General features: G+C 36.0%; 1 protein-coding gene across 5 annotated transcripts in view; it reads left to right on the forward strand.

The window, feature by feature from the left end:
* The window catches only part of CWC22 (CWC22 spliceosome associated protein homolog), a 65,398-nt gene that overhangs the window by 26,475 nt on the left and 23,156 nt on the right, over window positions 1-15,767 (forward strand). For all 5 annotated transcript variants that reach the window (XM_060411094.1, XM_012132272.5, XM_012132279.5 and 2 more), the window contains exons 5-11: window positions 1,715-1,954; window positions 7,446-7,574; window positions 10,469-10,637; window positions 10,902-10,955; window positions 13,106-13,241; window positions 13,332-13,538; window positions 13,632-13,694. In XM_060411094.1, coding sequence (XP_060267077.1) covers window positions 1,715-1,954; window positions 7,446-7,574; window positions 10,469-10,637; window positions 10,902-10,955; window positions 13,106-13,241; window positions 13,332-13,538; window positions 13,632-13,694 — 998 coding nt within the window. The remainder of the gene's footprint in view (window positions 1-1,714; window positions 1,955-7,445; window positions 7,575-10,468; window positions 10,638-10,901; window positions 10,956-13,105; window positions 13,242-13,331; window positions 13,539-13,631; window positions 13,695-15,767) is intronic.

Genomic DNA, 15,767 nt, shown 5'->3' on the forward strand with positions numbered 1-15,767 from the left:
TGAGCTAGGCATTCTCATACCTTCTCAAATGCTGTCAAAATTCTTATATACTAGATACTATATCTCACAATTTACATATAAAGAAGTGGGTTAGAACTGATTGTTACCTCAGGTTGCTGTTACCTGTCTAATAGATAATGAAACTGAGATTTGAGCTCAGTTCTGACTCCAGAGCCTGTGTTTATATCCGTACCCATGACTGTATTACATCACTGTAATTCCTTGCCTAGCCCAGTGTATGTATACAAAGTTTGATTTGATCCACACACACTGTGAAGTAAGCACATTGTTTATTATGTAGACTATAAAGGCCAACAGTACAAAAACACTGGAAGAGAAATATCTCTGTTTAGACTGAGAAGACTATTACTTCTGCACTCTGAAGGAGAAACACTATAATTGTATAAGGACACAATTTTACCAGCCAACAAGCAGTCTTACCTGGTGTTTCTCAGAAGAATCATAACCAGTGCCAGTAAATTCCTTCTGTAGCTATTCTCTACAGAGAATAGATATAAAATGAGTTGCTTTTTCCTGTAGATGTAAAATGTTCAGCTCATTTACAAAGCGGTGGCTAGATTTCAGAGCACCTCTTTGACTAGTTAGGGTTTCTATTTGGAACCACCTTCCCCGCTACCACTGTTCACATTGTGTTGGTAGGTACAGACTGTGTCTTCAGTCACTCAGGTGCTTTAGCTGGAAAACAGTTTCTCCACGGCTACCTGGGAAGGTGACTAGAAGCACTCTTTTCCATGTATTAAAACATATTATTTCAAATATACCTTCTAGATTTAGGTAAAATCTACTAAGTGCTTTCCTGGTAGTACAGTGATAGTTATTCATATAACTCATGGTTGCACAAAGCATGAGCAGAATAATCTGAGCTTCTAGGCAGATGTATGTAGCAAGCAGCCAAGTGGACAAACTCTCACTGGGGAAAGAGAGCAGACATCAAAGATTCATTCTTTCTTGCTATTTCTTAATAGTTTGAAAACATTAAATAATCATTTTACAAAGGATAGTCACCTGCATTAGTAGGGAAGAGTTTTTGTGGCTAGAAAATGGTTTATTTTTTCACATTGTCTAAAATAATCAGAAGCTTCTGATATTTTGAGATTTATAATTGTCAGTTCTATCAGGAAACAATTTCAAATTACAATTTATGATAACAGTCTCACTCCTAAATTGCTATTATTGGAGGTTAACCCTGGTTTCTCCTTTATACAACTTATCACATACATTGCAGGCCAATTTGTCTTTGGAAAACACTATTTTCATGTTGCTATCCCACTCAGAAATTATTAATGATTTCTTATCACTTGCAGGATAAAAATCTTAGTCTGTTGCTTGTCTTTTAAGATTTTATAGTCTGACTCGAACTCATCTTTCCAACTGCTGTTATACATTATTCTTTATTATTTCGGCTTATTCTGGCCTAAATAACCTTGCTCAGTTTTTTAGTAGTTATTCTGTCTTCTACTAGTTGCAGAATGCCATCCTCCCTTCTCCCCACCCACTCGCCACCTTGCCCCCAACGTAAATCCTCTTGAGCCTTGATGACCTAGTTTAAGTTACATTTTGTCTGTGAGGCACTGCCAAACCCCTTTTCCTTATCTGAATCTGTGGCCCCCAAATGGTCTCACTCATTTGGTATGCAGTTCATTTAAGAATGTATTTTGTGTCATCTTTTCTCCATCAAAAAAATGTATTACAGAGGTAGAGACCGAGAGAAACGCAGAGAAAGAGATGTGGATCGGAAGAGGTCCCGGAAATCACCATCTCCTGGGAGAAGAAGCCCAGAACCATCGGTAACCCAGAGTTCCTCTGCTCAGGATGAACCTACTGCAAAGAAGAAGAAAGAGGAGCTGGATCCTCTTCTTACTCGCACTGGTGGAGCGTATATTCCTCCTGCCAAACTCAGAATGATGCAGGAACAGATTACAGATAAAAACAGGCATGTCAATATCACTAAGTATATAAGGCGGTGACACTCTCACTGAAAAAAGTCATCTGTGTTCCAATTAACCTTGACTCTTGAGAATTTACATGCAGGGTCCCTAATGATAGAGACCGCAAATTATACTTCTTTCCTTCCTGCCTTCAGAAGCTCCATTGGAGCGGTGCTTAATATTTTCCTGACAGTAGCTCTTAACGTCTTTAATTTTTGCATGAATGAGTGGAAAAGTCTGAGGAAAGGTCACTTATCTTTTTTTTGTTTTTACTGTTTTCAAACCATTCCTTTTGTAGTTGTATGCTTATTAGTGATGTCCATTTTTCATTGATAATCAAGAGTGCTATTGATATTTTAGAACTAAAATGGATCTTTCTAGTTATACCAAACCAGGAATCGGGAAACTTTTTCTACAAAAGAGCAGATAGTAAATATTTTAGGCTTTGTGCATTATCCTGTCTGTTGTAGCTACTCCCCTTCACCATTACAGGGCTTCCCAGGTGGCACAGTGGTAAAGAATCCACCTGCCAGTGCAGGAGATGTAAGAGACGTGCGTTCAGTCCCTGGGTCGGGAAGATTTCCCGGAGGAGGAAAGGGCAACCCACTCTAGTATTCTTGTCTGGGAAATGCTAAGGACAGAGGAGCCTGGCGGGTTACAGTTCATGGGATCTCGAAGAGTTGGACGTAACTTGAGGATGCATGCTTCACTATTATATTGAATATAGCCATAGATAAAACATGTACACAAATGAGAATGGCTGTGTTCCAATAAAGCTTTATTTGCAAAAACAGGCTATAGGCTAAATTTGGTTCTTGGGTGTAGTTTGTCAGCCCTTGTACTAACCTGTGAAGCAGTTGACGGTTTCTCTTTTCCCTACTTTTTTTAGAATATAACATCTTATAGTTTTTGCCGCATTGAGGCAAATAATCAAAATTCATATGTGACCATTCTCTCTTTAAGTACATTTCCTTCCCTTTTCAAAATAACTGAAATGATGAGAAACTAGGTAGAAAAGTGCAGCTGTTTTCAGGGCCTTTTTCTCTAGTAAAATGAGATAATAACCAGGAAAACTATGGCCCAAGATTGAAATGGTCACTCAGTTGCCAGGTAGTCAAGAAAAAGATTGTGATAGAAGGTAGGTATAGTTATAAGAAAAACAGATTCCAGGTGAGTCAAGAAAGTCTTCTGTATCTTTCTTGTGTATTTTCATGCAACTTGAGAGTACTTGAGAACCTTATAGAAATTAAATATAAATTTGTTGTAAGTATTAGCTTAAGGTAGAAATGTCATTTTTATAAAATAAGTTATAAATATTTGAAATAAAATATTAAAAATTTATGAGCTAAAAGGGGACATTTAAATGACATTAAAACAATAAGTTTTTCTTAATGTTTCATAGACTAGCACTTGGTAGTGACGCCTGCAGTGTTATGTAGAGAAGGGATTTGGAAGTTGCTTGTGTGGGTTTTGGGAGCTTCATGATGATGCAGGCATGCTGCTCTTATAGGAGGCAGTAGTGGAAGTATTAGTGAAAAATATTTACTGTCTCTGACCCCATTCAAAGCAATCCTAACGGTAAAAGATTGAAAGCATTGTCATTAATCTCCGAGTCTTCTTTGTAATGTGGTCAGAATCCATAATATATGCAATTTTAAGCAGATTCTTAGAAGATAATTTTATATACAGTTGAACTCTGCCTATAGGCTATAAAGGAAACAGAAGTAGAAGTGTAGTCTTTCCTCAGTAGATACTAAATCAGGTTCACTGTAGGTTTCCTAATTAAGAAGTACAGTTGTACTTGATTATTGTCTGTTGATCAGAGTTTAATGGAAGAGTTTGTGATTATGTATCAGCAGTATCTTATTGATCAGGCTAGTTGTTAATCCATAAATCTTACTACTCTATATAGTAGCATACCAAAGGGTTGGGTTGAGGCCAGGAGTTCCACCTCAGATGCAGGCAGAAAGGGAATGTGCAATCTATAGAGAATTTAGAGACAGTAATGAAATTAACTGCAGTCTGCTTTTTATCTTCAGTGTTTGCTGATGACAGTGTCAGTGATAAAATCAGGTTTCTCACCAGTGTAGACAGCTCTTACCACCACCTCCTTGATACACCTAGCACTCTAAAACAGGAGTTCTTTTTTTTTTTCTGTTTTTGATTTCATTAAAGTATTTTGGGACTTCCCTTGTAGCTCAGTTGGTAAAGAGTCTGCCTGTAATGCAGGAGATCCAGGTTTGATCTCTGGGTTGGACAAGATCCCCTGGAAAAGAAAATGGCAACCCACTCCAGTAGTCTTGCCTGGAGAATCCCATGGACAGAGGAGCCTGGCAGGCTACAGACATGGGGTCGCAAGAGTCGGACACAATTTAACGACTAAACCACCACCACCATAGTTAATTTATAATATTGTGTTAGTTTCAGTTATATAGCAAACTGACCCAGTTACATATTCTTTTTCAGATTCTTTTCTTTTATGTATTACAAGATATTGAATATAGTTCCTTGTGCTACAGAGTAAATTCTTGTTGTTTACTTTATGTGTATCAATTAATCCCATAATCCTAATTTATCCCTCCCTTGGCTTCCACTTGGTAACCATAGATTTGTTTTCTGTATCTGTGAATCTGTTTCTCTTTTGTAGGTAAGTTTATTTGTATTATTTTTTTTATATTTCACATGTAAGCGATAGAATATTTGTCTTTCTCTTACTTACTTCACTTAGTATAATAATCTCTTGGTTCATGCATGTTGCTACAAATGGCAATATTCCGTTCTTTTTTATGGATGAGTAATATTCCATGGTGTAGACATACTGCATCTTTTTTATATGTTCATCTGTTGATGGACACTTAGCTTCCATGTTTTAACTACTGTGTTAATAAATAGTGCCACTGTGAACATTGGGGTGCATGTATCTTTGCAAATTACAGTTTTTGTCTTTTCTGGATATATGTCCGGAAGTAGGCTTGCTGGATCATATGGTAACTCTATTTAAGGAACCTCCATACTGTTCACTATAGTGGCTGCTCCAGTTTACATTCCCATCAACAGTGTCAGTCAGTCAGTTCAGTCGCTCAGTCGTGTCCAGCTCTTTGCGACCCCATGAATCTCAGCACGCCAGGCCTCCCTTTTCAACTCCTGGAGTTTACCCAAACTCATGTCCATCGAGTTGGTGATGCCATCCAGCCATCTCATCCTTTATCGTCCCATTCTCCTCCTGCCCACAATCCCTCCTAGCATCAGGGTCCTTTCCAGTGAGTCAACTCTTTGCATCAGGTGGCCAAAGTATTGGAGTTTCAGCCTCAGCATCAGTCCCTCCAGTGAACACTCTGGACTGATCTCCTTTAGGATGGACTGGTTGGATCTCCTTGCAGTCCAAGGGACTCTCAAGAGTCTTCTCCAACACCACAGGTCAAAAGCATCAGTTCTTCAGCGCTCAGCTTTCTTCACAGTCCAACTCTCACATCCATACATGACCACAGGAAAAACCATAGCCTTGACTAGACGGACCTTTGTTGGCAAAGTAATGTCTCTGCTTTTGAATATGCCATCTAGGTTGGTCGTAACTTTCCTTCCAAGGAGAAGCATCTTTTAATTTCATGGCTGCAGTCACCATCTGCAGTGATTTTGGAGCCCAGAAAAATAAAGTCAGCCACTGTTTCCACTGTTTCCCCATCTATTTCCCATGAAGTGATGGGACTGGATGCCATGATCTTAGTTTTCTGAATGTTGAGCTTTAAGTCAACTTTTTCCACTCTCCTCTTTCACTTTCATCAAGAGGCTTTTTAGTTCCTCTTTACTTTCTGCCATAAGGGTGGTGTCATCTGCATATCTGAGGTTAGTGATATTTCTCCTGGCAGCCTTGATTCCAGCTTGTGCTTCTTCCAGCCCAGGATTTCCTATAATGTACTCTGCATAGAAGTTAAATAAGCAGGGTGACAATATACAGCCTTGACGTACTCCTTTTCCTATTTGGAACCAGTCTGTTGTTCCATGTCCAGTTCTAACTGTTGCTTACAGACCTGCATATAGGTTTCTCAAGAGGCAGGTCAGGTGGTCTGGTATTCCCATCCCTTTCAGAATTTTCCACAGTTTATTGTGATCCACACAGTCAAAGGCCTTGGCATAGTCAATCATCAACAGTGTAGGAGGGTTCAAAACAGGGAATCTTAACCTATAGACTTTCAAGAGATCATTGGATAAAATTCAGGCAGTCCATGAATGTAAATTGGAAATAATTGCATCTTTTAAAATTGATGTAGTTTAACATTTCTATCAGGAATGTAGGCAGCAGACCATAGTATTAACAGACTATTTATTACAAATACCTCAAAATACCGTTTATGCTACTTGTGAATTAAAGAAGCTGTTATGCCTAGTACCACTTCTTGCTATATAATGTGTTAAAAAGCACTTGGAATATCAAACTTTTGTTCTTTTCATCCTTTGAAAGCTCTATTTTAGTATGATTGGTATCCTTTGTTATCCTATATGTTTATACACATTATTCTAAGAAGTTCATTACCTTCACCAGACTGCCAGAGGAATGAAAGGTTGAAACTTTTTGTACCTGAAATCGTATTCCACAGAGAAATAATTATAAAAACTGTAGAATTTGAGCTTTAAAAGACCTTAGATATTACCAGTTCAACCTAAAGGAACCCATTTAGACTAAATAATTTACCTGGGCTCTAAGTTAAAAAAAACCAACAGTGTAGCCGTCTAGCATTCAGCTAATAAGCCTGTGGGACTACTGCGTAAATAGAGCGATGTTCTTTAATATACTTAGTACAGTCTTTCAGTTCATGATTTTGTATGACTTTCCATTTTTCTATAATTAATACTATTTCTTTATAGTTTAAAACTTAATTTTTTTCTTCTGTCATGCTTTTATGAGAAGGAACATAATACCAAATTTCCTTTTTACAGCTTGTATTTAGGTATTATATATTGTAATTTAAATAAAAAATTGTTGCTTTTACTTTAAAACATTTCCTTTAAAGGCACGTTTAGGAAATTAAGTGTTATAAAATAAACATGTACTGAATCTAACTAATAAATGTTTTAAATTACAATATATATGGACTGGAGAAGGAAATGGCAACCCATTCCAGTACTCTTGCCTGGAAAATTCCATGAATGGAGGAGCCTGGTGGGCTACAGTCTATGGGTTTGCAAAGAGTCAGACACTCCCAAGGAACTAACACACATATACATGAACATAAGAACAATGTTATCCTTACATATCCTTGTTTTATTTTATTATGTTATTAAAAGGAATTTGTACATGAGTATCATGTATGGAGAATAAGATATGGTTTAGGTATAATCTATATCCATATGGTCATATATTTTATTGTTCTTTTGGGTCGTTTTGTGAAAATTCTTTCAAAAATAAAGGAACACTAAGTATTTTTTGTGTTCTTATAACCTCTTGTTACTGTAATTGTTGACTGAGATTTCATCTTTATTAAAATCACTTCTTTTTAGCTTAGCATACCAGAGGATGAGCTGGGAAGCCTTGAAGAAATCTATCAATGGCCTGATCAACAAAGTCAACATTTCCAATATCAGTATTATTATTCAAGAACTTCTTCAAGAAAATATAGTTAGAGGAAGGTAAGCCTTGGCTGTTTTATTTGTAATATTTCATAACACTTTTTCAATGGAAAATAATATCTACATGAAAAATAATCATTTAATATGCTACTTCATTTCAAAGAAAATTTCAAGGAGTATTTAAAATGCAGTTGTTATAAATATGTAAGCTACTAACAAATAACTTAAACTCAACTGTTAGAGCTTATATGGCGTTTTTACTGTTTGAGAAGCTTTGATGTCACATAATGATTTTGGCACAGTTATTTATTGACTGAATACGTCCAATAATTTAAACTCATGAAGAAAAATAAATATTTAACTTCTTTATATATACACAAATTGCTCCTCACACCAGTTTAATTTCTAATGAAAGCAAAGTGGGAATGTGAAAGAAATGAGAAAGATAAGTAATGAATTTTACAAAAGCAGAAGGGAATAACAACCATTTTCTGTGTGGTTTTTAAGTAGTTGTGATATTTTAACTCATCAGGAAATAGAAATATTCTATGTTCTATTTATTTTAAAATCTGAGGACTATTTTCCCATATGACCTAGATCATCAGTGCAGAAGTGTGGGATATATATGGAACGTAAAATGTAGCACGTTGTGGGGGTTAGTAAGGTGACCGGGAGGCAGCCACAGGAAAGCACTCTCATTTTATTCAGGAAGAAGCAGACTCAAAAGTTACAAGGGTAATTTAAGATGTTACAGTTTATAAGCTGAGTTCTCTTTTTTCATTTTCTACTCTAATGATTCAGATGTCATGCCTAAACCTGATAACTATGAAGACATAGTTTTTCTGCCTTTTGACAATTGAATAACTATCTGTTATTACATTGGTAAAAATAACTCTACAGTTAGCCCATTTTGTATCTCTCTTCTTATCAAATGTATACATTGATAGAAACATGTCCATTTCAAAATGAGTTGGAAGGTAGGACCTTTCATATTCCTGTCCTTGTTTTAGCATTTTTTCTGCAGTGCTTACGTTATGTCTTTATCTCTCTTAGGAATATTGTTTTCACTTCTATTTTCATGAACAATAGATTTAAGCCTGTCTTTTAGGTGGAAACCACCCAGATTTGTCTTTAATCACAGAATTAATTTATATGAATGATGGGCTTATAATGGAAATTTTAGTTTAAGTCAAAGTTCAGTACTTTTGAAGCAGGTCTTTTCTCCCTTCACTTTTGATAATGCTAAGTGAATTAATATAAGAAGTTAAGAACTTAAATTCATGAATAGATATAATGAACAGCAACTGGAAAAGAAGATTTATATTTAGAGAAAAAAATTTTTGAAAAATATTATATTAAATCTATTTTATATAAGTACAGATTGAAATTTTATTTCCTCAAAATCAGTTTTATTAGACAATTTCTTCCTTTAGATAAGGGTAGTGAAAATTTAGTTCTTATTTAGCTTTTATGATGATTTACAGAGAAGTAATTAAAAGACGCTTACTCCTTGGAAGAAAAGTTATGACCAACCTAGATAGTATATTCAAAAGCAGAGACGTTACTTTGCCGACTAAGGTCCATCTAGTCAAGGCTATGGTTTTTCCTGTGGTCATGTATGGATGTGAGAGTTGGACTGTGAAGAAAGCTGAGCGCCAAAGAATTGATGCTTTTGAACTGTGGTGTTGGAGAAGACTCTTGAGAGTCCCTTGGACTGCAAGGAGATCCAACCAGTCCATTCTGAAGGAGATCAGTCCTGGGTGTTCTTTGGAAGGAGTGATGCTAAAGCTGAAACTCCAGTACTTTGGCCACCTCATGCGAAGAGTTGACTCACTGGAAAAGACTCTGATGCTGGGAGGGATTGGGGGCAGGAGGAGAAGGGGACGACAGAGGATGAGATGGCTGGATGGCATCACTGACGTGATGGATGTCTGAGTGAACTCCGGGAGTTAGTGATGGACAGGGAGGCGTGGCGTGCTGCGATTCACGGGGTCGCAAAGAGTCTGACACAACTGAGCAACTGAACTGAACTGAACTGAATATAGCTGGAATCAAGATTGCTGGGAGATATATCACTAACCTCAGATATGCAGATGACACCACCCTTATGGCAGAAAGTGAAGAGGAACTAAGAAGCCTCTTGATGAAAGTGAAAGAGGAGAGTGAAAAAGTTGGCTTAAAGCCCAACATTCAGAAAACTAAGATCATAGCATCTGGTCTCATCACTTCATGGCAAATAGATGAGGAAACAATGGAAACAGTGGCTGACTTTATTTTTCTGGGCTCCAAAATCACTGCAGATGGTGATTGCAGCCATGAAATTAAAAGACGCTTACTCCTTGGAAGGAAAGTTATGACCAATCTAGATAGCATATTAAAAAGCAGAGATATTACTTTGCCAACAAAGGTCCATCTAGTCAAGGCTATGGTTTTTCCAGTGGTCATGTATGAATGTGAGAGTTTGACTGTGAAGAAAGCTGAATGCCAAGAATTGATGCTTTTGAACTGTGGTGCTGGAGAAGACTCTTGTGAGTCCCATGGACTGCAAGGAGATCTAGCCAGTCCATCCTGAAGGAGACAAGTCCTGGGTGTTCTTTGGAAGGAGTGATGCTAAAGCTGAAACTCCAATACTCTGGCCACCTCATGGGAAGAGTTGACTCATTGGAAAAGACCCTGATGCTGGAAGGGATTGGGGGTAGGAGGAGAAAGGGATGAGAGGATGAGATGGCTGGATGGCATCACCGACTCGATGCACATGAGTTTGGGTGAACTCCGGGAGTTGGTGATGCCAATAGGGAGTCCTGGAGTACTGCAGTTCATGGGGTCGCGGAGTCGAACATGACTGAGCGACTGAACTGAACTGAACTGAATATAGCTGGATTTTAGGTGAATTTTTTTCCTTCTGATGAAATCAGTGAGTATTGTTGACTCCTTTTCTTTTCTTTTTTAACCAGAGGCCTGCTATCCAGATCTGTTTTGCAAGCACAGAGTGCTTCTCCAATCTTCACCCATGTTTATGCAGCATTAGTGGCAATTATCAACTCAAAATTTCCACAGATTGGAGAGTTAATCCTCAAAAGATTAATTCTTAATTTTCGAAAAGGCTATCGGAGAAATGATAAGGTATATGTGATGGACTTGTAAGTAGACTGCTACAGATAACAGGCTAATAAACCATAAGTATCAACCTTAGTAAGCGATGTTGATTTCTGTTCATCCAGAAATGGCATGTTTTCACATATACTAATTTTTATTTTATAACACATTAAAATTACCTTGCATGTTGCATATTTTAAGGAGAGTGTGTAAGTAAACTGTAGACTCTGTAGAAAAATGAAAATTGGTTTTAGTTTATAGATTAACTTTGTCTCTAATTTCCCTTTTCAGCCACTTTGTCTGACAGCTTCAAAATTTGTGGCACATCTTATTAATCAAAATGTGGTAAGTAATTATTTTCAAAATTTGGTGCCATTCAGTGGCATTATACCACAGGCTTGATGCCACTTCAGTGACATCTTTGTTTTGACTTACAGTCCTTCAGAAAAGTGTCTTGAATGATATTTTAATTTTAGAACTATAATAAATGCATTTTTTAATGTAAAGAGGAACCCAGGACAAGTGTTAGTAAATTAATCAAACTCTTAATATTCTACATGGTTAGTTAACTGCATATTTTTCCTTCAAAGACTATAATGTGTTTTTATTTAAAAGTTACTATTTCTTCTCTTTTCCCTGTACCTAGTGTTCAAGAAAACCTAACAGCTGATATTCTTTAAAAAATGCTATTCCCCACAACTGCATATATAACGTGTATATTCATATGTATAACTACATGGTATATGTATATACTCATATATTCTTAGAATCATTTTATAAAATATTATGTACTAAATAATTTTAATCTGTTTTAAATGCAAAAATTTATCATTTTATTTTTTAGTTTTTGTGTTTATTTTTTTATTTATCCACTGTTCGTGAGTTTTGATTTGTTAAGTTATGTGTCAGTCGCTCACTACCGTCTGACTCTTGGCAATCCCATGGACTGTAGCCCACCAGGCTCCTCTCTCCCTGGGATTCTCCAGGCAAGAATATTGGAGCAGGTTGCCATTCCCTTCTCCATGAGGAAGTGGAAGTTGCTCAGTCGTGTCTGACTCTTTGCAATCCTGTGGACTGTACAGTCCATGGAATTCTCTAGGCCAGGATACTGGAGTGAGTAGCCTTTCCCTTCTCCAGGGGATCTTCCCAACCCAGGGAGTGAACCCAAGTCTCCTGCATTGCAGGTGGATTCTTTACCAGCTGAGCCACATGTAAAAAATGAAAACAGTAAGATTGCTCTTGTCCATACTCACAGTTTTCCTTCAGATATGTATTATTTTTAAAAATTATATCTATAAATAAGAGGAAGAATTTTGAAGACACACTTAATCTTATTTCTCTAACATTTCATAATATTTTAATTCTTTGCTACATGAAATTCTGGTGCTCACTCTAAGAAACCTTTTAGATTTTAACCTAGTCATAAAATTACAATGATAATTTTCTACTTAAGATCACAGCAACATAATTTTACATGTCTGTAAACCTAATTTCACAGACTACAGTAGCACAGATTTGTTTCAGTTTTTGAATATATATTATACTTGGAGATATTTTTGGCATTTACATAAACCAGTTAAACTGATAAGTATTTTGCATCTTCAAACTGTGGTACAGGGCAGTATTTTCTTGTCCCTATTTTCTTGTTCAGCCTTGCCTGTCTTCCCAAAATAAAAGCAATGTGTATTTTTGATATTGTGCTAGATGTGAAGAGAATATTTTCCTAAGTTGTCTCTCCATCGCAAGTAAGAGTCTAGTTTTTAAAAGGCCTGTGTATGGTCTTTTAAACATGCTTCCTAAGTCCATTTGCTTTTATAGCAAAGCTTCTCAATGTACTTTTATTCCTTCTCTATTTGGTGGTGTTTATAAAATTCTAAACTTTGACCATGGCCAGTGTAGAGTGATTTAAATAAAAATAGAAGTATTCAAAATTGTCGTTGTGTGCTATAAATTATAGAAAGAAATTTTCTGAGAAAATTAGTATTCATGTAATTTAAGAACTGTTTCCTAACAGAATTGCTGAGAGAATGAATTGGGAAATGGATATAGAATTGTGATCATGGAGAAGGATATTATAAAAAGAATCATGTTACTTTTCTTCATATAGTAGTTATGAAAATATCTCAGATTAAAAATTAGTAAATGACTTTAACTTCTATTTTGAGGTTAATTACGACATTTCCTAAAGATAATGTATCTTTCTATATAGAGAATATAAGAGGAATATTTCTGCTAGAGATAAATCATCTAGTTCTATCCGTGTAGTAAATTAAGAGTTTTGGAAAAGTCATCAGGAAATTCTTAGCCGATGCATAATGGAAGTGAAAGAAAAATTGTATCCCATATTTGGAGTATTTTTATGTACATTATGAAAATTTGCTCATCATATGTACAATATCATCACTGTAAAAATTAGATGTACTAATTTTTAAAATTACCATCAGTAGTAGATTAATACATGTGAAAGCATTTTGTGTGTCTTCTTTCTATTCAAGGCTCATGAAGTTTTGTGCTTAGAAATGCTCACTTTACTTCTGGAAAGACCAACAGATGACAGTGTTGAAGTAGCTATTGGTTTTCTTAAGGAATGTGGTCTCAAATTAACACAAGTGTCACCAAGAGGGATCAATGGTAAATATATACCCTTGGTTTGAGATTGAGCTTTTGTTTGAGTATTATTATATGTAGTGCCTATGTTATTTTCTTTGTGTTTAACTTTAGCTATATTTGAACGCCTTCGAAACATTCTCCATGAGTCTGAAATTGACAAAAGGGTTCAATATATGATTGAAGTGATGTTTGCTGTAAGGAAGGATGGATTCAAGGACCACCCTGTTATCCTAGAAGGACTTGATTTAGTGGAAGAAGATGATCAGTTCACTCACATGCTTCCTCTGGAAGATGACTATAATCCAGAAGATGTTCTTAGTAAGTCAGGGGCGGGCATTGGGAAGTGGCATACAAACAAATGTCAGTATCAAAAATAAACACTAACTTAACTTGTGTTTATTTATTTTTGAGATGTTTTCAAGATGGATCCTAATTTTATGGAGAATGAAGAGAAGTACAGAGCTATAAAGAAGGGTATGTAGAACTTTAAAAAATAATTTCCTTTTAAAAGAAGAAGTTTACTTAATTGTATGGTACTGATAGAATGGTATAGATCACTCTGACCCCTGCCTACTGAGATCTTTGCCATATGAAGCCATTCTCTTTTCACCATTTGCCCATGCGTTATTTTTCTTTCTAGTGCTTATCCACGGTATTATTGCTGTTGTTTAGTCTCTAAGTCATGTCAGAATCTTTTGCAGCCTTATGGACTATAGCCCACCAGGGAAGTCCTATCCATGGTACTACTTCATTTTAAATATTTAACTCATTTTCCTTCTCCTCTTTCTCTATTTAATTATGCAGCTCTTCAGCTTCATCCCTCTTAAGAAATATCCATGTATTACAATGGCCGTTATTTAACCTCACTTCCAGTTAAGAGTTGCTGCTTAAATTGCCACCAGTTTAGTATTTGATTACGTGCTATACTGTATTATAAAGTTCTATACTTCATATTTCTTGAGGGCAGGATTTTATCTTTCTGATAAAATCAGTCATGGTAGCTTAATATACTTAATGGATAAATTGATTATTATCACTTGTACAGCATTAGTATACCATAAGCACTGTTTGTTTAGATATTGGTTTGTATTTTGTTTCTGCCATTACTAGCTAAGTCACCTAGAATAAGTTACTTGTTTGATATAAGAGTAAATGTTTGTATAAGGATAAATAAAATACAGTACTTTATCTTACCACAGAGTGTGTATTTAGACACTGGTACCAGGTTTTTTTTTAATATGTGTGTCATTATTTTTCTTCCAAAGCTAATATTCAGAGCTACTTACATCATTCTAATATATAATTATTTATATTATTTTACATATTATAGTTCTATAATAATTTTATGTTTATTTCCCTTGAGTTGTGATTTCACCTAACAAATACTGACAGCTCTGAAAGCTCCTTGGAAGAGAGAGCAGAGTTGCAGAGCTCTGTTATTGCTGCATCCTGTGCTTTAATCATGCTTAGAAGTAGAATGTTGAAGGGGAAGTAAAAGTGTAAGAAGCCTCCCATTTTATACATTATCCTAAAATCTGGTACAATAGGGACATTTCACTGCAATAGCCAGATTCCTTTTTCTCTAATAAATTTAGTTTCCAAACATAGAGAAACCCCTTCAGTCTATTTCCTTCTTTTCGTATGAATTTCTTTTTCTATAGCCTCCCTGCTATGCAAGCATGCTAAGTCGCTTCAGTCATGTCTGACTCTGTGCGACCCTATGGACAGCAGCCCACCAGGCTCCTCTGTCCACAGGATTCTCTAGGCAAGAACACTGGAGAGGGTTGCCATTTCCTTCTCCATAGTCTCCCTAGAAGATACCAATAATTTTGTGAATTCTTATTATACCTGATATAGAGGGGTTTTTTTTTTTTTCCCCTTTTTTTATACTTGGGAATTCCCCATCCATTTCTTTATTAGATTCTTGGCAGTTGGCCAAGAAAGTAGTGCTTTTCTTTACTATGCTAAGTCACTTCAGTCGTGTCCGACTCTGTGTGACCCCATGGACTGCAGCCACCCAGGTTCCTCCATCCATGGGATTTTCCAGGCAAGAGTACTGGAGTGGGTTGCCATTGCCTTCTTTACTATAGCAGTCCTTAAACTCTGTAGTCCCAAGATCCCTTTATACTCTTAAAAATTATTGAGAATTCCAAAGAGCTTTCATTTATGTGGGTTATATCTATTGACATTTACTTACTAGAAATTTAAATGGAGACTATAAAAAAAATACTAGGTCATTTCAAAATAACAATAATAAACCTAGTACGTATTTGCAAAAATTACATGTTTTTATAAAAATAACTATGAACAAAGAAATTTAAGAAAAAGAATGGTATGTTTTAAATATTTTGTGCAATTTAGTGTCTGGCTTAATCGGAAACATTTGAATTCTCATATTGCTTCTGATTTCAGTCTGTTGCAGTAGGCTGTTTTGATTGAAATATATAAAGGAAATTTAACCTCACCATAGACCTGTAGTTGGAAAGGGAAGAGTACAGCCTTTTCAGAATTATAATTGTGTATATTTCTGTTTGACATTATTCCAAT

This window comes from Ovis aries, chromosome 2 (assembly GCF_016772045.2).
Source record: "Ovis aries strain OAR_USU_Benz2616 breed Rambouillet chromosome 2, ARS-UI_Ramb_v3.0, whole genome shotgun sequence".
Taxonomy (NCBI): Eukaryota; Metazoa; Chordata; class Mammalia; order Artiodactyla; family Bovidae; genus Ovis; species Ovis aries.